This window comes from Monodon monoceros, unplaced genomic scaffold (assembly GCF_005190385.1).
Source record: "Monodon monoceros isolate NGI ecotype Baffin Bay Population unplaced genomic scaffold, NGI_Narwhal_1 Super_Scaffold_3, whole genome shotgun sequence".
Taxonomy (NCBI): Eukaryota; Metazoa; Chordata; class Mammalia; order Artiodactyla; family Monodontidae; genus Monodon; species Monodon monoceros.
The window spans coordinates 25,287,121-25,311,751 of record NW_021703780.1 but is presented as its reverse complement, the minus strand read 5'-3'; the positions used below and the strand labels follow the sequence as shown (position 1 = coordinate 25,311,751).

Sequence of the window (24,631 nt, the reverse complement as noted above, 5' to 3'; positions counted from 1 at the left end):
AATGGATATTTTGGGGGTTTTTTTCTTTTTAAATTTTTGGCTGCTAATTCTTATAAAAATCCTCTCACTCCCCAAGTTAGAGCTCTGACCCTTTAAGCAGTGCCCCTATCCTGCATGAGCTCTCAAAAAGAACGGCGATGGTCTGGCAGTGAGCGACTGTGATTTTTTAGAAGAGTATGTTTCAGCACATCTCTGAGCTCTTAGACCAGAGAAGCGATTCTGGCCCTGAGTCACAGCAAAACGCCCACAGGGACCAGGTGGGGAATGCAAGGAGCAAAGTGGTCCGTGCGTCTTAAGATAAATCCTTTCAGCACAGAGGCCGCTGCACTAAACAGGGAGCGGTCTTCAGTGCCACAATATGCTCCCCACTGTTTTTCCTTAGCTCTAGGGCCCTCTTGGTCTGTCTTCCACATTTCCACTTTGAGAGAGAAACAAGTTTAAGATCCACTTCCATTTCAACCTTACTTAAAGAAAAACAACAATTCAAACTGGGATACATGGTGGCTGCCAGGCAGTCTTAATGTCGGGAAGACATTAGAGAGGAGTGGAGACTGTGGCAAAGTGCAGAGTGCATGTCCCAAGGGGTGAAGGAAGGAGTGGGGAAGGCGCTGGGAAGGGCGTGGCCCCATATTTCAAAAGCAAAGAGAGAAATCCCTACGTGAATCATCTGATTTTAAAATGCCGGTGACTAATTCCAAAATTGTAAAAACACTTTATGGGCCAACACCAAACTGGCTAAGGAAAATACACAAGCCAACTCTGACCACAGGCCACCAATTTGCAATCCCTAGCCCAGATGACCCCTGACACCTCCCAACACCCATATTCTGTGAGCCCTCTTTCCTATGCAACACCATGGAGTAGGTCAGTATATTCTCCCGAAGGGTTAACCTCACCCTGGAAGGAGCACCTTCAATAACGACCCACCCTCTGTGGATGTTATCCTGTCTTCATTCAAAAGTGACACTTGCTTTGTTTATCTCTGATCAAAGTTTAAAAAGAGAGTCAACGTGATCAATAAGGGCCTGGCTGTCCTGACAACCTCAGGTGGAGCTGGCCCTTTAGGAGCAGCGCTCTTACCGGCCTCCTGTTTTGTTTCCTATGACTAATAGACATTTTCTTGTTTCCCCTGGTGTCACCTGTAAGCAGCTTCTCCCGCATGCCTTCACAGGTCCCGTCTTGTCCGGATACAGCTGTGCAATCTCTGACCTCCTCCCCGGGGCCTCAGCTGGCCCGTGGCCACCTGTGGCTGACGCTCCATCTGCTCTTTACATCCCCTTAAAGTCTGGTCACCTGCCAACGAGGCTTCTGCCTTTGTCCGAAAACCTGGTGGCTTAAAGAGCATCACTGCACAACGTGGATGCCTCCTTTCTCTCCCGGCTTTCTTCCTAAGCCCTGCAAACCTGGATTTGTAAAAGTTACTTTCTATTGGTTTTTGTGCTTTTGGCCAACTCTGTTTTCCCATTATTTTGAATCTTTTACAATATATATAAATCCAGAACTTAGGTATGAAAAAATACCATAAGCAAAATCAAAAGGCAAGTGATGACCAAGGGGAAAATGTTTACAATTTGGATCATAAACAAAGGCTAATCTTGCTAATGTATGAAGAGCACCTAGAACCTAAGCATGAAAAGATAACAAACGCAACAGAAGAATGGGCAAAGGGTATGAACGGACAGTTCACAGAGAAAAGAAACACAGATGGCCCTTATACATTTAAAAGGATGCTCAACCTCACACAGAAGAGAAATGAAGGGACTTCCCTGGTGGTCCAGTGGTAAAGAATCCACCTTCCAATGCAGGGGACGGGGGTTCGATATCTGGTCCGGGAACTAAGATCCCACATGCAACGGAGCAACTAAGCTCGCACGCCACAACTACTGAGCCCGCACGCCTCAACTAGAGAGCCTGCATACCTCAACCTACAGAGCCCACATGCTCTGGAGCCCACGTGCCACAACTACAGAACCCATGAGCTCTGGAGCCCACGCGCTGCAACTAGAGAGAGAAAACCCACACAACACAACTAGAGAGAAGCCTACATGCCGCAACGAAGAGCCCATGTGCTGCAACGAAAGATTCCACATGCCACAATGAAAGACACCACATGCCGCAATGAAGATCCCACGTGCCACAACTAAGACCCAATGCAGCCAAAAATAATAAACAAACAAATAAATAAATATTTTTAAAAAATATGCCAGACTTCCCTGGTGGCACAGTGGGGGTAAGCTGGGATGAAGTGAGAGAGTGGCATGGACATATATACACTACCAAATGTAAAATCAATAGCTAGTGGGAAGCAGCCACATAGCACAGGGAGATCAGCTCGGTGCTTTGTGACCACCTAGAGGGGTGGGATAGGGAGGGTGGGAGGGAGACGCAAGAGGGAACAGATATGGGGATATATGTATATGTATGGCTGATTCACTTTGTTATAAAGCAGAAACTAACACACCAGTGTAGAGCAATTATACTCCAATAAAGATGTTTTAAAAAAAAAAAAAAGAATCCACCTGCCCGTGCAGGGGACACAGGTTCCAGCCCTGGTCCAGGAAGATCCCACATGCTGCGGAGCAACTAAGCCCGTGCGCCACAACTACTAAGCCTGCGCTCTAGAGCCCACACGCCTCAACTAGAGAGCCTGCGTACCTCAAACTACAGAGCCCACGCGCTATGGAGCCTGCGCACCACAACTAGAGAGAGAAAACCCACGCACCACAACTAGAGAGAAACCTGTGTGCCGCAACTAAGACCCGAGGCAGCCAAAAATAATAAATAATAAAATAAAATAAATATTAAAAAAAAATATGCCTGACTTCCCTGGCGGCAGAGTGGTTAAGAATCCTCCTGCCAATGCAGGGGGCGTGGGTTCGAGCCCTGGTCGGGGAAGATCCCACATGCTGTGGAGCAACTAAGCCCGTGCACCGCAACTACTGAGCCCACGTGCCACAACTACAGAAGCGCGTGTGCCTAGAGCCCATGCTCCACAACAAGAGGAGCCACCGCAGTGAGAAGCCCGCGCACCGTGACGAAGAGTAGCCCCTGCTCTCCGCAGCTAGAGAAAGCCCGCGCGCAGCAACGAAGACCCAACGCAGCCAAAAATAAATAAACATAAAGAAAAAAGCCACTCTTCTCAGTAACATTGTTTAAAAAAAAAGAAAAAGAAGAGAAATGAGCTACAACTACAATGAGACACCATGTCATCCCTATCAGACTGGCAGCAATCCAAAGCGTGACGCACACTCTCGCTGAGGCTGCGGGGAAACAGGCTCTCTCTCACACTGCTGGTGGGATGCAAAATGGACCGCCTCTTCGGAAGGGCAATTTGGTAATTCCCATCGTGATTACAAACACATCAGCCCTTGGATGTGGCAATTCCACTTCTGGGAATTTATCACACAGCCGTACCTGCCACGTTCAAAATGACACATGCACAAGGTTGCGCACAGCAGCATGGTTTTTGACAATAAACTGATGGAAACAACCCAAGAAGTTTTCATCTAGGGAGGACCGGGTAAACAGACCAGGGTTATAAACACGGGGGCTTATAACACACAGTTGTAACAAGCTGTGGCTGTGGACCACAGTGCCAGCCTCTCCGTGGATCCCAGGGGTGCACACTGCTGCATGTATGTCCACCCCAGGACCAGTGAATCAGAAACTTGGGCATGACCCAGGGATCTGTGCTTAAATTCCCCAGGGGATTCTGACACACGTACTGATATAAACAGTGGAGCCATTTTTAAAAATCAGGGAGAAATGAAGGGCAAGAACAGGTAAAACTAAGCAGGAAACGTGACAACAGAAGAGCGGTTGCTTTGGGAGGGGGTGTTGACTGGAGGGGCGTGAGAAGGTCGGGAGCGCTGTCTCCCCACCTGGTGCGCACAGATGTAAAAATTCATCACACTGTTCCCTTAAGAATGTGTGTGCTTTACTATTGTATAAACCGCCTAGTCTGTGGTACTTTATCATGGCAGCCCTAGCAAACTAAGACACACACACAGACACACACACACACTCTCCCTCCCTCCCTCCCTCCCTCTCCCAGGCTGCCTGGAGAATTAAAGAATCTGCAGAGCTACCATTTTAACCCCAGACTGCATGATTTGTAATCTATTTTCTCCAGTTTTATAGAAGGTAGGAAGACAAGGATATTTTTATGATGTAAAAATGTAGCAAAAAATGAGAGATGTAGCAAAAACGAGAGATACACTAAAGAGAATTTGGAAATAAAAGTGCCCAGCCTCTACGTAGTTTTCCTGATGTACCATTCCTTTTTATAAGGCTAATATAACCCGGCCTGTGGCCTTCAAGAAAGAAGTATCTCAGTAACTCCTGGTGCCAGGCCCACACTCAGCCCCACGGCTGTTTCTAAGTCTGAGGCTTCTACTTACAACCAGCCTGGGCAGACAACATGCAGCGCGTGAAGAGCACCTGCGAGGCGGAAGGTGTGAACTTTTTGTTAATTCACTGAGAGCCATAAAGAGGAAACAGCTCCTCGAGATCACATACCAAAAAATGTCTAAAGTCACAGCCTTTTTTTTTTAACTTGGATAAAAATAACATCAACAAGTTCATTGTTAAATTAAGAACAAAAAATTATTTCAGTTAGAACAACTGAGTAAGAAAAAAACATGATCCTGGCTAGACAGGAGAAGAAAAGATTTGATCAGGAGAAATGGGAGTGCGGGGGAGGGGAGGCAGCCGTTCAAAGATGCTACCGGCTTGGTCAGCTTCAGGCTGGTTAACAATTAGCCACAGTGACTCAACTCAGTGGTTCTTGCTTAAACCTCTAGAAGCTCCGCGTGGGATAAATTCTCCGGGCTGTAACAGGGGATTGGACAAAAATCAAGTCTAGGCAGGAAGGGGACACACTTCCGAGGTGCTGTTACCTGGAGGTGACCTCTTACGGTCCCTCCACTTTCCTGCACGACTGTTATACTTAAATAATAACTGCTATGGTCTGAATGTTTGTGTCCCCTGCCAAGTTCACATGTTGGAATCCTAACCCCCAAAGATGATGGTATTAGTGGGTGGGGCCTTTGGGGAGGTGTTTATAAACCATAAGCATGGAGCGAGCCCTCATGCATGGAATTAGTGCCCTTATAAAAGAGCCTCCAGGGCTTCCCTGGTGGCGCAGTGGTTGAGAGTCCGCCTGCCGATGCAGGGGAAACGGGTTCGTGTCCCGGTCCAGGAAAATCCCACATGCCGCGGAGCAGCTGGGCCCGTGAGCCATGGCCGCTGAGCCTGCGCGTCCGGAGCCTGTGCTCCGCAACAGGAGAGCCCACAACAGTGAGAGGCCCGCGTACCGCAAAGAAGAAAAAAGAGGCTCCAGAGAGCTCCCTTACCCGCCCACCACGTGAGGACACAGCAAGAAGTCTGTGACCTGGAAGAGGGTCCTCACCTGACCAGGCTGCACCCTGATCTCAGATGTCCAGCCTCCAGAACTGTGAGAAGTAAATTTCTGTTGTTTATAAGCCACCCAGTCTGCAGTATTTTGTTATAGCAGCCTGAACAGACTAAGGAAGTTTAATAAGTAGTTTCTGCTTACTGATAAAATAAAAGATCAAGTCCAGGTCTGGCTATAAGCCCCACTCTTCCTCAGATGCCAACCAATATAATGACGGCAGTGAAGACTCTGGTTTATTTTCTCTTATCCATATAGACAGGACCTTAGGGCCAAAGGGGATCTTGGCAGCTGTTTGGCCCGAGGGCCCAGGATGGACCCAGATCTCTGCCTTCCTCGTTGGGTCCCCTGGGCCATGTCCACCAGCCCGTTTGGCAACCCAACCTTCCCACAGCTCCCCTGGGCCCTGGTGCTGCACGGGGTGTGAGGGGCCCAGCCCCTCCTCTGCCCTTACTGCTGTATCCTTGGGAATGTCCAGCAACTCTCTCCCTTGGTATAAAAGGACAAGGCCAGGCTCTTTGAGTCTCAAGCCTCCTGTAGCTGGACAGACCACAGGTCCGGGTTGGGCAGCTTTCGGCTGTAATCAAGTCAGGTTTCCTCCTCCGGAGCCCCTGTCGTCCACCTGTCTCTTCCCTTTTTGTCCCCCACAAGCTCATCTTACAAACAGGGTCTTGGTTTGATATGTGATGCCAATCTTCCGAGTACATGATACAAGCACAAGACAAGACTAACTCCTACCAGCTAGCAAGGGAACAAAACACACTCTGAACCCTGGACAAAGGCCTTCGCTGAATGAGGCTTTAAAACCATCTGTCTGGGCTTCCCTGGTGGCGCAGTGGTTGAGAATACACCTGCCAATGCAGGGGACACGGGTTCGTGCCCCGGTCCGGGAAGATCCCACATGCCGCGGAGCGGCTGGGCCCGTGAGCCATGGCCGCTGAGCCTGCGCGTCCGGAGCCTGTGCTCCGCAACGGGAGAGGCCACAACAGTGAGAGGCCCGCGTACCACAAAAAAAAAAAAAAAAAACCAAAAAACCAAAAACCATCTGTCTGAGGTTGTTTTGATGGGGCCGTGTGTTTCATCTTGGAAGGGCTGTGAGAAAAAGGGCCACGCTATGGTGTGGGAGGGTCCCGGGCCTTTCATCTCCAGCTGCTAAATGCTACACAGCAGCTGGTGGTGATAAAACCACCAGGACCAACAGAGCCAGGGGATGGGTCCTTGTCCCCTTTGCTTACTGTGAAACCAACCCTTCTCTCCAAGAGGCCCCTCGCACCCAGCCGTCTCGCTCTAGGTGCCCATGACTTCTGGGCAGCAGCGGCTCAGCTGGAAACCAAATCCACCCAGTGACGGCACCCCCTCCCCCGCTCCTAGACGCAACAGTTATAGCAAAACCAAAACTGGACGAGAACAGAAAGATGCAAATGAGTTACTGGATTTACGGGGTTTCCCTCTCTTACCTTTGGGGTTGGAAGCACAGGGTCATCCGCAAGTCTACTTAGAGCTTTTCACCCAGGGCAGCAGCACTTCAAATACCTGGGGATCTCGTTACCATGAAGGTTCCGGTGCAGAAGGTCTGAGGTGGGGCCTGGAGTGTTTCTAACAAGTTCCCAGGTGATGCTGGTCTGTGGACAACCTGAGTAGCAAGTGCCTCCTGGATTCCTGTCTTAAGGAATCGCTGGGGTTGACACAGCGACCTTCACCCTCGATTTGACAGGTGGGGATGGAGACCCAGACGCTACATAGTTTGCCCAAGACAACTCAGCAAACTAGTGGCACAACTCAAAAGAACCTGGTACATTTTAGCCTGTCTGGGGTCACCTGTTCTACATCAGAAGGGGAGCCAGCAGTCCATGAGTCTGTCTGTGGGAAGACTCAAGCCTCTATTCTTTGCTGACCTTTTACAGTCTATATACTTCTGGCCGTAACAGCAGATACTCTGTGGTATTTGAATCAGAGAGACTTGGAGTGTCTAATGGCAAGACCAGACACATGACATTTTATTCCTTGCCGGAGCTGGGCTGGGTGTATGGTTGCAGATAAAATACAGGACGGTCAGTGAACCTTGAATTCCAGACAAACAGAGAATACTTTTCTAGTATAATTATGCCCCACATATACTTTGAGATATACTTACACTAAAAAAAGTACCTGCTGTTTATCTGAAATGCCAATTTAACAGGTGGTCTTGGATTTTTTATTTGCTAAGTCTGGCAACCCTAACAGGTGGGAATGAGAGACAGGATGTGGTGACAAGAACATTTCCTGCTCAGGGACCTTTCTTGGTGGTGCAGTGGTTAAGAATCCACCTGCCAGTGCAGGGGACACGGGTTCGAGCCCTGGTCCAGGAAGATCCCACATGCCGCGGAGCAACTAAGCCCGTGCACCACAACTACTGAGCCTGTGCTCTAGAGCCCGTGAGCCACAACTACTGGGCCCGCGTGCCACAACTACTGAAGCCCGCGCACCTAGAGCCCGTGCTCCAGAACAAGAGAAGCCACCACAATGAGAAGCCCGCGCACCGCAACAAAGAGTAGCCCCCGCTCGCCGCAGCTAGAGAAAGCCCGCGCACGGCAACGAAGACCCAATGCAGCCAAAAATACATAAATTAATTAATTAAAATTTATAAATTAAAAAAAAAACATTTCCTGCTTCATCGCTGTTGACCTTAAAGAAAACCCCAAGGACGCCGGCACTGCCCCGAGATGCACAACTTCTGACCGCAACAACTGTGCCCATCTCCTCTTTGAGTTCATCTCTCTGAACGGAGCTTAATCTTCTTAACTAGCTATTATAATGTGAGAGAATCATATATTTACAGCTAGTACTATGAGTTGAACCATGTCCCCACAAAACTCCCATGAATTCCTAACCCCCAGCACTTCAGAATGTGAGCTTACTTGGAGTCAGGGTTATTGCAGATGTAAAGAGTTAAGATGAGGCCATAGTAGAGTAGAATGGGTCCTAATCCAATATGACTGGTGTCCCTTTAGAAAGGGGAAACGGGACGCAGAGGCTACCATGGACACAGGGTAAAGATTGGTGTCCCGCTGCCACAAGCCAGGGAGCATGGCCCTGCTGACACCTTGATCTTGGATTTGTACAATACGTTACATTTCTGTTGTTTAAGCCACTCACCTTGTGGTATGTTTGTCACCACTGGCCTACAAGCACATGCTGGGAGCCGGGAAGAAGACAGGAGAGAAGGAGAGGGAGGCAAGGAAACAGGTAAAAAACCTCATCAGCATTCCCACTGGCTATTTTCTATAGAACTTGAAAACCTCTGCTGAGGGAGGATGAGGGATTTAGAAACAGTAGGTCACGCTGTATGAAAACCGTTACTGCTCTCCTAAAATGCACATTTTAAACACTGAGTTGAACGAGTTACAGGCCACTTAAAGAAGAAACCTTAGAAATCAGAATTGACCCTGGTTACACAAATAGGATCCATTCCCAAGCACCTGCGGCCTTAAAGCGATTTGTGGGGGGAGGGCTTTAAATTCGCAACCTCAACAGGCCTTGGTTATGAACTGCTTCTTTCCCGTGAGAAATCTGCCCTCCTCTGCAACTTATAAACCAAACATCACCACCCTGGGTTTGGTGATCAAGGAGCTCAAAACAAAATTAAACAGGCTACTCTGATTGCACCGTCTCTCTGGATGATTTGCTTGTCCTATTTCAAACAGCCCCTAATGGCAAGATTTAAATAAAAGTCAGGCTATTTAGCAGTAGTTGATCCTCTCTTTCAGTATGGATTTTATGTCCCTTCACCTCTACCCAGGCCTTCTTCTGGCCTGGAGGAGGATTCTAGGGGTAGACTTGCATAGCCCCACCCTAGAAAAATGCCGAACCTTGCAGGCTCCTGTCACACTGGCCTTCCTTCAGTGACTAGCATGCGCCAAGGTGTCTGTGCCTCACTTGAGGCCTTTGCACATGCCGATCCCTGTGCCTGGAACGTTCTTTCTTCTGCCCAGACCCCCTCCCTAAACCCCCCTACACCACCTGCACAGACACTCGGTTCAAAAGGCAGTTTCCCAGAAACACCTGGTCATCACCCTTTGATTTTTCCTTATCACACAACCTTGTATATTTCCTTCACTACGCTTATCACAACTATAATTATTTATTGTTTGCTGTGTATTATCTATTCTCTCCCTAATAAACAGTAAGTTCCGTGAGTCGCAGATCAGACATGTTTTATAATTACTTTATAGTCCGGGCCTGACACACAGCAGGCACAAAAATATTTGTCTGGATTAATCAATTAATTAATTAGTTAAAACAAACAAATTGAGGGCATGATAGGAACTTGGGGGGCACTCCTGCTCAGAAGCTTTGGGCGCAGCCCTGGAGCTTCACATGAAGCCTTTGTTTCACGTTACATGAGAGGGAAGCGTTTAGGATATCACTTGTCTCCCAATTTCTCTGGGAAAGTCTTTTTTCAGACTAAAAAAAAAAAATCAACCCTCTGGTCATGATCTGGCTTTACAAACAGGCCCTTCCTACAATAAAGGCACGTCCCGCTCACATGAACTTCAACTGCCATGGTCCCCAGGACAACACTTCCTCCTGGTAGCTAACAAAGCAGTGTTGGGCTATGATCTGGCATCCCCTCTAAATCCAGGGACTTCCCTGGCGGTCCAGTGGGTTACAACTCCGCGCCTCCACTGCAGGGGGCATGAGTTCGATCCCTGGTCAGGAAACTAGGATCCCACGTGCCACATGGCGTGGCCAAAAAATTTTTTTTAATTTTAAACATTAAAAAAAGGAAATTGACTTTGGGCAGAAATGTAATGAAAATACGAGCACAACCTTTGATAGGTGGCTATCTCTTTATCAATTAATAAACTGGCATTTTGGCATTAAAAAAAGAAGCCTATGCATTTTATATTTACCAAAAAGCAGGATTTATGGGTCATAAGAATTAGATGACCGAGGGCATTTTGGCAACACATATATAAAACCTTTAAAATGTACACACTACTCGACCCAGAAATTCCAGAAATAGGAATTTATCCTAAAAAATAATCATGAATGCAGGAAGTCACGAGAATGTTTACTGTAGCACTACAGAAGCTAGAAACATCCAACAATATGGGATTGAATAAGTAACTGCAGTAATCCCTATTAATAAATACTCTGTAGCTTTTCAAAATGTCTTACTGAGTGGAAGAATACTGAAGGACATGGTAAAAGGGTTCAGCATATGCTAACGGCAAAAAACTGGTTATGACTCAGGATTCCAAAAGGCTAACTGTAGTTTTTGGGTGATGGGGTCATGTGCGATTTTTATCTTCTCATGTTTAGCTGTATTTTATAAATTTCCTGTGAGTCATAAATATACTTTGGAAAATGTTTGTTTAAAAATAAACGGCAACCAGTCACAAAAGGACAAATACTATATGATTCCACTTATATGAGGCCCTAGAAGAGTCAAATTTATAGAGACAAAGTAGAATGGTAGTTGCCAGTGGGTGGGGGAGGGGAGAGTGGGGGGTTATTGTTTAAGAGGTCGAGTTCAGTTCTGCCAGATGGAAGCAGTTCTAGAGATGGATGGTGGTGATGGCAGCCTAACACAGCGAAGGTACTTCAATGTCACCGAACTGTACACTTAAGAATGACTAAGATAGTAAATGGTATGTGTATTTTACCCCAATTTTTTTTTTAAACCAAAAAAACTTAAAGAAAAATTTAAATCCGTAAATCATAAGTACAGCTGGGTCTAGAGGTGTCCTAGTTATTAGGATTTTCAAGAGACAGGAGTAGAGAAGGCTGAATTTGACCTTGGACCACACAGCATCGAACAAGACAGTCTGTGTGCCTGCCAGCCTGGCGTGTGCCTGGGGATGAGCTGGTGTTGCCTAGTCTCCTGACTACGGAGCTAGCCATGGCATTTCCTGCCTCTTCCTTCACGAGCGTGGAGTTTTGTCCCTCCCCTGCCAGCGTCCCTCGCTCTGATTCTAGATGAAGGGCCAAGTTGGCTGTCCCAGAGGGGTGACTTCCCCCAGAGCCTGGCTACAGGGACTGCAGGGGCAGGAGAGTACAGGAAAGACTCCGGCCACGTCCTGCAGAGACCATGGGTTGAGGGATTTGCCCCCAGCGACCTTCAGCTAGCTGCTGGTGGAGCCAGGCCAGGAAAGGAATCTGACCTCCAAGTCCAGACAACTCGCCTGTCCACTGCAGAATGAAGAGGGGAGGGCTGGATTCGGTGAAGAACATTCCACCTTTATTCACCATGAGGGCACCGCGATGCCCAGTTCCTGGAGGTGGACCCGAGAACCTCAAGCTTGCAGAGCCTCGGGCTGAGGGCTAGACGTGGCCCGAAGCTGCATCTTCACAGCAACAGGGAGTTGGATGCTGAGTCTAAATATCTAAAATGATCATACACATACACAGGAAAAGGAAGTTTTCCAAGAACTTTGGGGTTACCAGGGCCCAGGAAAGATAGAGACCAGTGCTTTTCTTACCTGCTGTAGGCACGCTAACATTATACTGAGGTAAAATAAATAGGAAGGCAGTCTTGGCGGTGACCTGTGAAATAGAGGGAAAAAGTTCCACGTTAGCTTCTTGTCCACATCAAAAGAAACAAGCAAAGCCTGCTACCAGCCCTCGGGCCACGCCTTTCACGTCTCAGACCCACAGGCCTCTCCAATGAAGGGTTTCACCTAGAGCACAAGTTAGCACCATTTGTTTTTTTCCCATTTTCTTGAATGACATCCCTCCCAATACCTGCACTAAAGGCAAAAGAAACAATCCCAAGTCCTGGATGGCATCTGGACTTGCACTCGCTGCAGATGGAATCCAACGAGGTGTGCTCGGCCGGCCGAGAGCTCACCAGCAAAGGGTACAAATCTGCCTGCCATTCATTCATTCATTCAAGTGTTTATCACGTTGGTTCTAAGTCCCCAGCATTGGTGAAGTCAGAAACTAACAGAAGATAAGGTCACAGCCTTCCAGAGATTTCCAGAACTTAGGACCTAGCCGAGGTTCCCCAGCACGCTGGCTAACCGCACCGTGGGCGGCAGCCCGCAAAGTGTAAACCTGAGCCTCAGAAACAGAGAATTCCAGCTGCTAATTTCACATACGCCCTATTGGGGGGCAGAACATAACACTCCACTCTGTTGGTCTGTTTATTTCGAAAGTTGCCTTTCAAATCTCGGTTGTGCTGTGGAAGAACTGAGGTCGTCACTTGGTTATTAGTGGCCAGCTCAGTCCTCTTGCAGTTCAGCCTGCAGGGGGGAGACTACAAGGTGCAGGATTCGAAGCTTGGACTCAAGAACCGACTGCCTGGGTTCAGACGGTGCCTCTGCATTTGCCCACCTCGCAACCAGGAGCCGTGATCTTACACCTGGAGCCTCACTTCCCGTGTCTCTAAAGGCGGGATATTTGTGGTACTCCAGCTGGTCTGGGTGGCGATGGCCCAGCTGTTAGCATTGTTTAAAGCTCCCCAGATGTTTCTGACGTGCAGCTGGGGCTGAGAAGCGCCCCCACACGGTTCTGGAGCAGGTGCGGAGGCCAGGTGAGGGGCGGCCAGACCCCAGGTCTTTTCTGGGAGGCCCCTGGGGACACCTCAACAGTAGCGTTACTGGTTCTCCTCTAAACAAAAAGATGTGGAGGGTGCACTGTGGGTGTGGAGGAAACGCACTGGACTGTGGCAGAAGCAGCAGAGAAATGGTTGAATGATGCCTTCCAGCCCCTTCACCAAACGCTGTACCATGCTCAAGGCACAATCTCTCCTTCAGTTTTATTCAGGAAACACACTCGTCTTTTAAGCTGGTGGGCTGAAGTGGACCTCTGTGGGGTTCTGGCTGAACAGTACCCCTTTGCCCCTTCCCAACATACCAGGACTTCCAGAGGAGACACCTCTCCCCAGCTGTGTGTTGTGACGGTGTCACTGTGGTGACCACGGCCCTCCCAGGAGGATACAGGGAGCAGACCCTCTCCCCAGCCCATCAGACCCCCTCTCCTGGGCTCTGAATCTTGAGCGGGGATGGAGGAAGAGCTGGTTAGCCCTGAGTGCCTTCCAGACTTTTCTGCTGGGGTTCCCACAGCCTTGCCCTGGAGCACAGACCCCATCACCTGTATGAACCCCCAGACGGCCTCCTGAAGTTGGCCAGAGTCCATTCCTAAGAGACATCAGAATCCCGTGCATAGAGCACATTCGAACCCCTGGGGGAGCTTCTAGAATCTCGATGCCTAGGCTGCCCCAGCCAATTAACCCTGCCCCTCGGGGGCATCAGGGAGCCGCCAAGCTCCCCAGAGCAGCCCACACGTAGCCCAGCCTGGGAGCCCCTCATGGGAGCCCCACCCTCACCAGCCTCACAAAGCAGGCCTCTCTGGCTAGTCACTGTCTGTGTCCTCCAGAGAATTCATTTCATTTAATCAACTTATGTTTTAGGTCAATTTTTATTTTAACTTCAAGAGAAACATACTTTTTAAAAAGTGAAACAATTCAGAAATACGTAAAGTTAAAAACCAAATATACACTCTACGGTCTTGGTTTTCCTCTCTCCACATGTATGGGGTCAGTTCTCTGAGAGCTTTTCCCATGCATTTCTACACTTGGAATTTATTTCATTTTACTCTGACATTATAACTTGGATTGTGTTTATGCCACTTGACAAGAGCTACAACTTTCTTTTCTAATTTTTTTTTAATTGAAGTATAGTTGATTTACAATGTTGTATTAGTTTCTGGTGTATAGCAAAGTGATTCAGCGATATATATATACATATACACATATATAAACATATACATACACATATATACTTTTTCAAATTCTTTTCCATTATAGTTTATTACAGGATATTGAATATAGTTACCTGTGCTCTATAGTAGCACCTTGTTGTTTATCTATTTTATACAAAGTAGTTTGTATCAGCTAATCCCAAACTCCTAATATATCCCCTTTGGTAACCATAAATTTGTTTTCTACGTCTGTGAGTCTGTTTCTGTTTTGTAAATAAGTTCACTTGTATATTGTAGATTCCACATATAAGCAATACTATATGGTATTAGTCTTTCTCCTTCTGACTTATTTAGTACAAGGGCTACAACTTATTAAATACTATTTAAATCACTTTCTTAGCTCTGTTAATCTAATGGTTGTTACAGGAACATAAAGACCAAGGCACAAAAATATTCAGAGTACATGAAAGTATTCAGAGTATAGTGACACAGAAAACATGTAGGTCAACCTTTCGTTTACTGATGTCAACGTAGAGATAAGTGGTTATATAATAAAAACTTCCTATACATACTAGTGCTTTTCATTACTGTTTCCCACAGGGTTACCCCTAATGTTTAACACCGAAAAGCTCGGCCAAATAAAACGGGCTCACGGCGAAAGTGTATACAGATGTGTGGCCTTTTTGTTTTTTTTTTTTTGCATCCTTTCTTTTTATTGAAAAAGATTTTAGAAGATGGCAGTTAATAAAGGGCACAAAAAAAATCACAGGGATATACTAGTGGCAAACATAGACAAGATAAAACTAAGAATGCCACTGGCTTCTTTAATTGGTCAAAAGCACAAAATGCAACAGGCAGAAAGTCTGTTTTAAACAAATTAAAAAGCTGTGTTTCTAGACCTAGAAAACAAATTTATGGTTACCAAAGGGGAAAGCCAGGGAGAGGGGTATAAATTAGGACTTTGGGATTAGCAGATACACACTACTATATATAAAACAGATCAACAACAAGGACCTACTGTACAGCACAGGAAATATACCCAATATCTTGTAATAATCTATAATGGAAAAGAATCTGAAAAAGAATATATATAGAGAGATATATATATGTATAACTGAATCACTTTGCTGTACACCTGAAACACAACATTGTAAATCAACTACACTTCAATTTAAAAAAAAGCTGTGGGCTTCCCTGGTGGCGCAGTGGTTGAGAATCCGCCTGCCAATGCAGGGGACACGGGTTCAAGCCCTAGTCCGGGAAGATCTCACATGCCGCAGAGCAACTAAGCCCGTGCGCCACAACTACTGAGCCTGCACTCTAGAGCCCTCGAGCCACAGCTACTGAAGCCCGCGCACCTAGAGCCCGTGCTCTGCAACAAGAGAAGCCACCGCACCACACCGCGCACCACAATGAAGCCCCCGCTCGCCACAACTAGAGAAAAGCCCGTGCGCAGCAACAAAGACCACAATGCAGCTGTGTTGTCTCAATTAGCCCCAAGTCAGATATATAACACCCACAAAAATGGTATGTGAAGTAATGCTGTCCTACACAAGAAGTTGTACCCTGAATTAAGGGAACCAGCTATTGACACAGGAGTTAACACAACAGAGCATCAGCCTGTAACTGCTGGAAGAATAATCCCCCTTTTTTTTAATGAGGACAGCCGTTCGGCATATGGGCTGGACAGATGCCCTTGGCCTGGCCCTGCATATCCAGTCAATTCTTGTTACTCCCAGTCGTTCTGTTCTGGAAGTTACCGTGATCCCAGCGACAAAGGACCCCTGCTCCTAGGGGTTAGGTTCCTAAAGGCCTCTGGTCCATTTCCATCAACCAATCAACATGTAACCTTGGTTTATGTGTGTTCCTGTTGAAAGACGCTGTGTGGAACGCAGGCTGTTGAAGTGTGAACACTGAACCTGTGGCTCGCACCTGAAGGAAGCCCTTCTAACACGCGTATGTTCTCCACCAGGCCCCTCACGGCCTCCCCATGCTCAGGACCCCGAGGCGGCGGCCCAGCACCACGCGTGAGGGCCATTTTATAAGCAGCCAAGTCACTGACAAAAGGCACAAAGATGCAAGAACGTGGCACTAAACAGACGGCAAAAAGCCACTTGCTCACAGAAGGAGCTGGACCAGGAAGGCAGAGTGTCGCTGGGTTCCCCTTCATCCGGGGACATCTCGTTGGGTGAGCCACACATCTCACCGCCCTGTGCACGTCCACAGATACCGCAAAACCCGGAGATCAGGTTCTGAGGTCACATATACATGTCAGCGAGCAGCCCCAGTGCACACCCAAGAGGCGCGGGAGAGTGAGGGTCAGCTGCCCTGCGGCAAACCCAAAGGCCAAAGAGGGCTGAGGTTTTTTCTTTTTTAACCTTTATTGAGATGTAATTTACACACCATAAAATTCACCCTTGGTAAGTAGACAGCTTTATGCGGTTTGTCTTTCCTCGTTTTTAAACTCTCCCTTCACTGGAATGTAAGTTCTAAGAAAGCGGGGATCTCACTCATCTTGATTAACTTCAACCCACTGCCTGCAACAGTGCCCAGAAACGGCCCGCGCTCGGCAAGCACTTGATAAATGCAGACATGATTAAGCAGGGGAGCCAGTATTGCACTGTCACCTGACCCTCAGCTTGTACTCTGCCCTCATTCACTCCCCTGTGCATGTCCCCTCTCTCTCCCTGGGGTCCGTCCCAGTGCTGGGCACGTTGTAGGTCTCTCATAAATGCCTATTTGATGAGCGAATACTGCAAGCAGCTATAATATTTAATAACCGCAGATGAATGCTTAACAAATGCTCTTTGAACATGATTCTAAGAGAATAGGACCTGGGACACTGATTAAAGCAAAAAGTTTGAGATTCCAGCATTTTTCCATCCCTACACCCCTCATCATAGCAGGTGAAACCATTCCAAACCGTGCAACCTTCTTTCAGGCAGCTGTGCTCACTCCCACGTTACACGTCTCATTAAGATAATGTCCATTTCCCTGTTTTATCGATGAAGAGGCTAAACCTGGGCACAGAGAGGTCCCCTCCCCAGCAGGACCTCACAACTTTACAAACAGAAAAGACAACATTCAATTTGATTTTTTAAAACTGTGTTCCAAAAACAAATTTCGGAGACACACAATACGGCACATAAAATAGAACGGTGACCTAAAACAGAAGCAGGAGAGGACAACCAAAAATATATATTGAAGGCAAAGGAGCCGGAATGAGGCTGATCCACAAAACCTCATTCCAGAAAGTCCAAGTTGTTGGCTAAAGGTCCCCAGAAATTTGGCCCTAAGCTTTCTCGAAGCCATCAGAAGGAGGCAGGAGGGATCAGCTCCTGGATTCACCTCGTCCATTAATAAGAAAACAAGAAAGACTGCCCTAAAAAAGCAACTCTACCTTTCCAGCACAAAAACCATTCTCTGTGCTTTAAAAGGTCCTCTGGCACCCCAAAACTTCACTCCCAACTCTTCCCAACCTCAGACCAGGGACGAAACGGCCAACAAGCCCCCCCCTCTGCCAGCGCTGGCTGGGTTTGTGTAACACAGAGGGCTGAGAAACAGGAGCCCGTTAAAAATGTCATTCCAATTATTTCCCATACCTCTGGGAAAAAGGCTATTGATGGAAACATTATTGAGTTTAATAGCATTTTAAATGCCTGGATCAGTGGGTGAAAGGTTAAAAGTGGAAACATGCTAATACACTAATGCAAAGAAGAACACTAAATTACGTAGCAGGGGCCACCACACACGCATGCACGCACACATACACACACGCACGCACACACACACGCACACACACACAGAGGAAGCCTCACTGAACTTTTAACTCAAACAGGGCATCAAGCACAAAGGCAGTGACACCGAGCATGCTTGTGTAGCCATAACAAAACCAAAACCGTTCCACATGCCATGTTCTATTAGGGGCACATGAATCTGAGCTCTCAGTTGCTGCTGGACCAAGGATGCCAGTTAACAGCTGCTGCCAGAAGAGCAGAGTGGGCTTGGACTCCAGTCCCAGCTCTGCTGGGGCGGCAGCCGGGAGACCTCAGGCAAAGCATTTTACCTCTCTGGACCCCAGTCTTCTCATCCATGAACAACAAAAATAATGGCTGTGAATGTCATCGAGGGTTTACTCAGTGCCACGCACGTTTCTAAGTGCTTCACAGAAATTACTTCTGAAGCGGTTCTCACAACCACCCTAGAGGCAGACACTCGTAACATTCCCATTTTACAGATAAGCATAGACAGGAGCAGGTGGTCAGAACGGATGTCCTTAAAGGTCCTCTCCACCTTCAGCTCCAAAAGGCTATCATTTCCTGGTTCCACTCCCTGTCAATGCCAAAAACACAGCCTCACGCCGACAGCCTGCTGAGAGGTCTTCCCACAAGTTTCAAATATGTTCCTGCTTCTGCAGGCTGTGAAGATGAGGCCCAGGTGTCATCTGTATACAACAGCGAGAAAACAAGGCCTCTCAAGTCAGCCTGCCAGCCCGCAAGCCCCAGATACCGGGCACACCTGGGCTTCCCAATACCCCAATCTGCCCTTTTACACTGCAAGCTGATATCTGGGCACCAAAGATAAGAAAGGAAAGATGTCATGAAGGCAGTCTCATGGTTTTCCTGGTAAGCAGTATTTGACCTTTGGTTTGGCTTATTGTTTACTTCTTGGCCACATTCACACACTGGTCCTTGCAAGGGGCTGCGCTGCAAGACGAGCCACCAAGGACAGGAGAGGGGAGGAGGACCCCTGTTCAAGGCAGCCCTTCCCCACACTGCTCGGCACCATGAACAACGCCTCTCTCACCCCGGGGCTGAAACACAGTCCAAGTGGCTGACCCGGAACCCCTCTGACTGAGAGATGCTCATGCTCTGGTCCTCAGGGGCACAAGTAGAGCCAAGTGACCTGTCCCCCCTCTCCCGGCCCAGCCTGCTCTCAGGAAGCCAAACGACCCCCACTCAGAATTTCCCAAAATTGATTTTGCATCTTTCTGCCCAGGCGGTGGATAGAAAAATTTCAGTCAGACAGAACATTTAAAAGTCATGCCTCTCAGGTTTCCCTGGTGGCGCAGTGGTTGGGAGTCCGCCTGCTGATGCAGGGGATGCGGGTTCGTGCCCCGGTACGGGAGGATCCCACGTGCCGCGGAGCGGCTGGGCCCGTGAGCCATGGTCGCTGGGCCTGCACGTTGCAACAGGAGAGGCCACAACAGTGAGAGGCCCGCGTACCGTGCAAAAAAAAAAAGTCATGCCTCTCACAGGTATAGAGAACAAACTAGTGGTTACCAGCAGGGAGAAGGAAGGGGGGAGGGGCAACACAGGGGTAGGGGATTAAGAGGTACAAACTATTATGTATAAAATAAGCTACAAGGATATGTTGTACAACATGGGGAATATAGCCAATATTTTATAATAACTATAAATGGAGTATAACCTTTAAAAATTGTTAATCACCATACTGTACACCTGTAACATATAATCTTGTACACCAACTATACTTCAATTTTAAAAAACTGCAAAAAAAGAAAAAGAATAAAAAAAAAAAAGTCATGCCCAATTGATGAGGAAGGGTTTTTTTGGCTTTTTTCTTTTTTCTTTTTAATAAAAGAGTCTTTTGCCCTTCTCTCCTGAAGTATTGGCTTTACGAGTTGGGCTGGTCACCTGCACACACCTTTTTAGGGCCAGTACTTGAGGTATGAGGTTTGCAGCCCCACTGTCACTCAATAAAAGGCAGATACAGCTGAGACAAAGATGCTTTTCATGCTTGCTTTCTGAAATTTTCCGTCTGGATGACCAGGGGCTGGCGGGGAGGGCCGAGTGCCTGCAGCCAGGGGCAGGATGCCGACAGGACCTTCTGGGTGGCTTTTAGCAACGTTTGGAGATTCAGTTTTCTCACTTGAAAAACTGCCTTAATGTAAGAACTAGGCAAAACTACCCAAACACACAAAACAGATTCTCTACAAGCCTGTGTTCACCAGGCTGAGAAGACTCCCTATTAACGGTCACGACTGCAGTTTTGTATCGGATTAAAAAACAACACTGTATATTTATGAGAAAAACCTGTATCATCGGAGCAGCCGCGATGCAATGATAGTGCTTGCTTTAGGACATTCATTGGTTCCAAGGTCTAAACTTTATTTTGGGATCAAGAGGAATTTAGAAAGGGTCGCTTATAGAGTTTTAAAAATCTCTGAAGTTGAGCTTTTAATTTTTTTGGCCTCGCCATGGGCTCTTAGTTCCCCACCAGGGATCGAACCTGGGCCCTCGGCAGTGAAAGCACCGAGTCCTATTGAACTTGACGTACTATGTGCCTTACCAATAGCCTTAGATAAAATACCTACATTCCATGTAATAAATATACTTCTTCTCTGGAGGCCTTAAGATATATACACTCTCGTCTGCTCCCTCAAAGAAGAGCCCTGGGTCAATATTTCAAATACTCTTACTTGATTATATATTTCACCCCCAACCCCAGGAGCTTTCCGCTTGTTTGGGTGGGTCAGCATATACTCATAAACCATTCCTCACAGAAGCTAAAACCTAAATAAAAATAAAGAAGCGCTTGGTCATTAAAATTTTTAAAATAACAAAATAAGGAAGTGTTCACACAAAATAACTTTTTAGAATGTCAGTGTTCTTAAAATGTGCTTCTCTTGCACCACATAGCAGAGTTCAGATTCTTTGTGGATATTCCTAAAACACCCACATGGGTCAGGACAAAATATCTTTACCTTTTGGGCAAAAGCCACCTGTTCTGATGCAATATGATCTTTAAAATAAATTAAAAATCAACAAAGAAAAAAGAAAGAGTTTTGGAGTGTAGAATTTCAGGCTCCAAGTGATTTTTGGAGGGTTCCGATTAAGTAACATTTTAGATTTCATTGCAGAAAAGGAACCACGGCACCAATACATCACAGGTTGTCTGAGTTTCAGTTTCTAAAGAAGCTTTAACTGCATCAGCACAAGGAGCGGGGCAATTCTAACCAGCACAGATGCGTCTGCAACGGCCAGGCACTCATCATTGGCAACTGTCAAGGGAGGCTGCCCGGCATGGGGGAAGCGAAAGGATTATCCAGGAGCTCTGAAGAGCCAGGTAGCTGGACCAGGCAGGGCCCAGGTGGATTTGCCTTCATTTGCTTATTTACAATTTAGGAGGAAAAGAGCAGGCAGACAGTGACCGACGGCCACCATATTTAATTATTCTCCACCGTCTGGAAAGTTTCCTACTCAGAACATCAGCACGTCCATCCCCAAGTTCTGACGGAAGAGCCAGGCGTGGGGAGCGGCGCTTGCTAGAAAAACGAACTTGAGACAGCAAAGAAGCGTCTCCAGGGGCCACCAACCAGGCCCACCAGCGGGGCAGAGGCTGATTCCCACGGGAACCCTCGGATTCCTCTCTGGCTTGTGTCGGGCACATGAAGGGAGGGCCGTGACCCAGGCTGTCCACCTCTGCCCACGCTCAAACTGAGCAAACTACGGCAAATAAGCGAGTTTCTGCAATACGCCATTCCTCTGGCATTGAGGATGTGTGATCTCTGCCATCCCGTACCTGCACACCCCTACCCCACTGAGGGGTGAGGGATTAGGCGACAGGCCCCAGCAACGGCCTCTGTGGTGCCACCTCGTACCAGCCTTACCTTCCACCCTCGCAGGAAACTGAGGCCAGGCCGGGAGCTCTGCTCTGCGCATCCCATTTCTGAACTGCCTCTTTCCCACTCTCGCGGGACATGCCTTATAACCCCGCCCTGGGCGGGCATCCAGCCTATTTTGCCAGAGTCTACAAAGACCAGTCAAAGACCCCCTGCAGGAGAGCACCTGAGAGAACTTAATGGATGATGATTCGATTCAGGTGAATTAAATCAAGGCCATCAAGGTGAATAAAAAACACCCAGCACTCAAACAGCCCTGTTTGTCAGCCAATAATATTCACAAGGGGATGTTCCAAATCGTCTTCAAAGTGGAGAAGAAAAATAACAACATAAAAGGCAAGAGTTCCTAGAAAAATGTGCTACAGATAAACAGAAAATACAAATCGAACCCCAAAGGCATTGCTTGAGGTAAACACTACCCACACTTTGCCGCAAGAGTTCCTCCATACCCCTCAACTGAATGAATAAAGCCCAGGCAAACGCTGATATCTAGGTTACATGCTGTATTCTAAGATTCTCTCTCTCACGCTCACACACATACGCACACTCAGATAAAGCTATATATGTTAGTACAAAATCTCATTTTACTAACTGAAAGTGGTATTTTAAATGACAGCTAAAAATGTGTGGTGTTTCTTCTCTGCCCCGGAGGCCAGCCTCCATCACAGCCTCTCAGCACCCCAGGAGGCTGCCTGTGACCTCACACAAGCGAAGGCAGCCCAGGAAGAAAACCACACCGCAGAGGGAGAGGCTGGACCGAGTCTGAACTCACAGCGGGTCCTCAGAGGTTGACGGGAGGCTGCAGGCACCCTCACCCGCCGCTCGGTGTGCAACGCCCCGTCCGCACCTGCTGGTGAAGCCAGGCCTTGGAGCAAGAGTCAGGGGCCAGGTGTGCCCCACTCTATTCCAGGGGGACACAAGAAGGAACAGGAACCACCAGGGCCACCAGTGACCTTAAGCTTTGGCCGAGAAGCACAGATGATCTCCTTGCAAGACAACCACACAGCAAGAGGCAGGAGGGGAGGACGCAGCACACAGGCACACACAAGGGGGCGGGGGACTCCTCCCTGCCGAGGCCTGGGAGGGGGGACAGCTCTTCAGCCACTGCTCTGTACCCACACCCTAAGGTAGGAACCAAGGCCGTGGCCTGCAGAGGGGAACCACCCTGGGTACTGTTTCGCCGCCTCCCTGACTGAGAAAGACCACAGATCTGCCTTCCTAAAATACCACAGGCCCCGCTCCAGAGTCCTCCATGACTCCCTGGTGCCTACAAAGGAATCAGGACCCCTGCCTGGATCCCAGGACTCCACAGCTACCCAACCTCAGCTTTCTAAGCTTTGCCCCTTCAACTCCCAGACACAGGAATGCCCCCGCCCCAAACACCAACCCAGGCAGGAAAGGCACCACCCAAATTTGGAGCCCAGCCAGACAAATCAGTATGGAAAAGCTCATTTGCAACACAACATCGTCATTATTAGAGGGTACCTTACAGCAGCTCGGGAGACCAGAGGGGGGTCCCACCTGCCGTGGAGAACTTCAGCCAGGAGGTTCTGCCCAATCTGTATCCTAAAGGGATGGACAGGCTGAAAGAAGGCAGGAAGGGGCTGCGTGCAGGCAGGCAGAGAAGCAGAAGAAAAAGGACTCCCGGGAGATGGTCTGTGTGAGGAAGGTGATGAGGCGGGAAGGCTGGCAAGAACCAGGTCCTGTGAAGGGCCCTTTATGGCAGGTATAAAAACTGGGCTTTATCCGACTTGCAGGGGGCTTTAAGCAAGGCATAGCACGACGAGGTCTCCACTGCAGAGAGCTCGTGCCGCTCTGGGCGCAGAGGACGGGCTAGGGAAGCGTGGGGGCAGGAAGCCAGTAGGAAGGAAGGATAACACAGGCCTGCATGAAGGTGACGGCCACACACACAGGCAGTGTGGGGTCGTTCTCCGAGGGCTCGATGGCACAGTAAATTCAGGCGGGGAGTAGCCAGGAGCAGTGCTCTCGTCTTGTTCAGGAAACGGTCGTAGAAACCTATAGCTTCAGTGAGACGTGCTTGGCGTTAGGATGGCTATTCCGAACCTTGCGCGTGGTGGGATCATCAACTGGGAGGGAAAACAGCTGTGGTCCAGGGCTGGGAGGGGGAGGGGAGAGAGGGAGTGGGCTGAGGAGGACCAGTCACAGAGGCAGGAGGAAGCAGAAGGGGCCCAGCAGCCAGGGGAGGAGAGCGACGGAAGGAGTCCGGGCTCCGGGGAGGTCCAGTCAGCCTGGCGCTGAGATGCTTGCTGCAGGCGGCAGGGGTCTTAATTTTTTTTTTTTTTCTGATGGATCCAGAGCAGCTGGAACAGCGAAAGCCCAATAAATATTTGTGGAATGAAAGAGTACATGAAGAGTCTATCCGATCTGGGGATGGGAAGGTCATCAGGGACCTTGCTGAATAAATGTTGCAGAGAAGGAGGGGGCAGAAGCTGGTGCACGGGGTGAGTGTGAAGGGGAGAGAGAAGGGGAAATGAGCCTGCACCGCCTGTTCCAGCGGTCGGGAGGCCAGGGAGGGATGCAAGAGCTCGAACCTCCGAACCTCCGTGTGGTGAGGAGAGAGACCGCTGGAGGAAAAGGGACTGGATATGCAGGAAACGGGAGAGCTGCAAGGAATACATCTACTCAAGGGGGCTCTCTTCAGGGAATGAGCTCCAGGACCACAGGAGAGGGATGGCCGAGGGGAACACCGGCCCTGGGCAGCTCCCCCCTCAGGCCCCGCTCCCCGAGATCCCTGCCCCCTCTGAAGTTCTGACACTTGTCTAGATCCAGAGAAGAGGCTCCATCAGCACGCCTTGAATTGATGTAATTCAGAGGGGGAAACAGGAAGTCAAAGGGCTGTGGAGGACGTGGTGGGAGAGGCAAAACCA

General features: G+C 48.4%; 1 protein-coding gene across 1 annotated transcript in view; it reads right to left on the bottom strand.

The window, feature by feature from the left end:
* TRAM2 (translocation associated membrane protein 2) overlaps nucleotides 1-24,631 on the bottom strand; it is a 75,501-nt gene that overhangs the window by 24,931 nt on the left and 25,939 nt on the right. Inside the window, exon 2 of the mRNA XM_029243190.1 lies at nucleotides 11,878-11,941. Within this exon, the coding sequence (XP_029099023.1) occupies nucleotides 11,878-11,941 (64 nt within the window). The remainder of the gene's footprint in view (nucleotides 1-11,877; nucleotides 11,942-24,631) is intronic.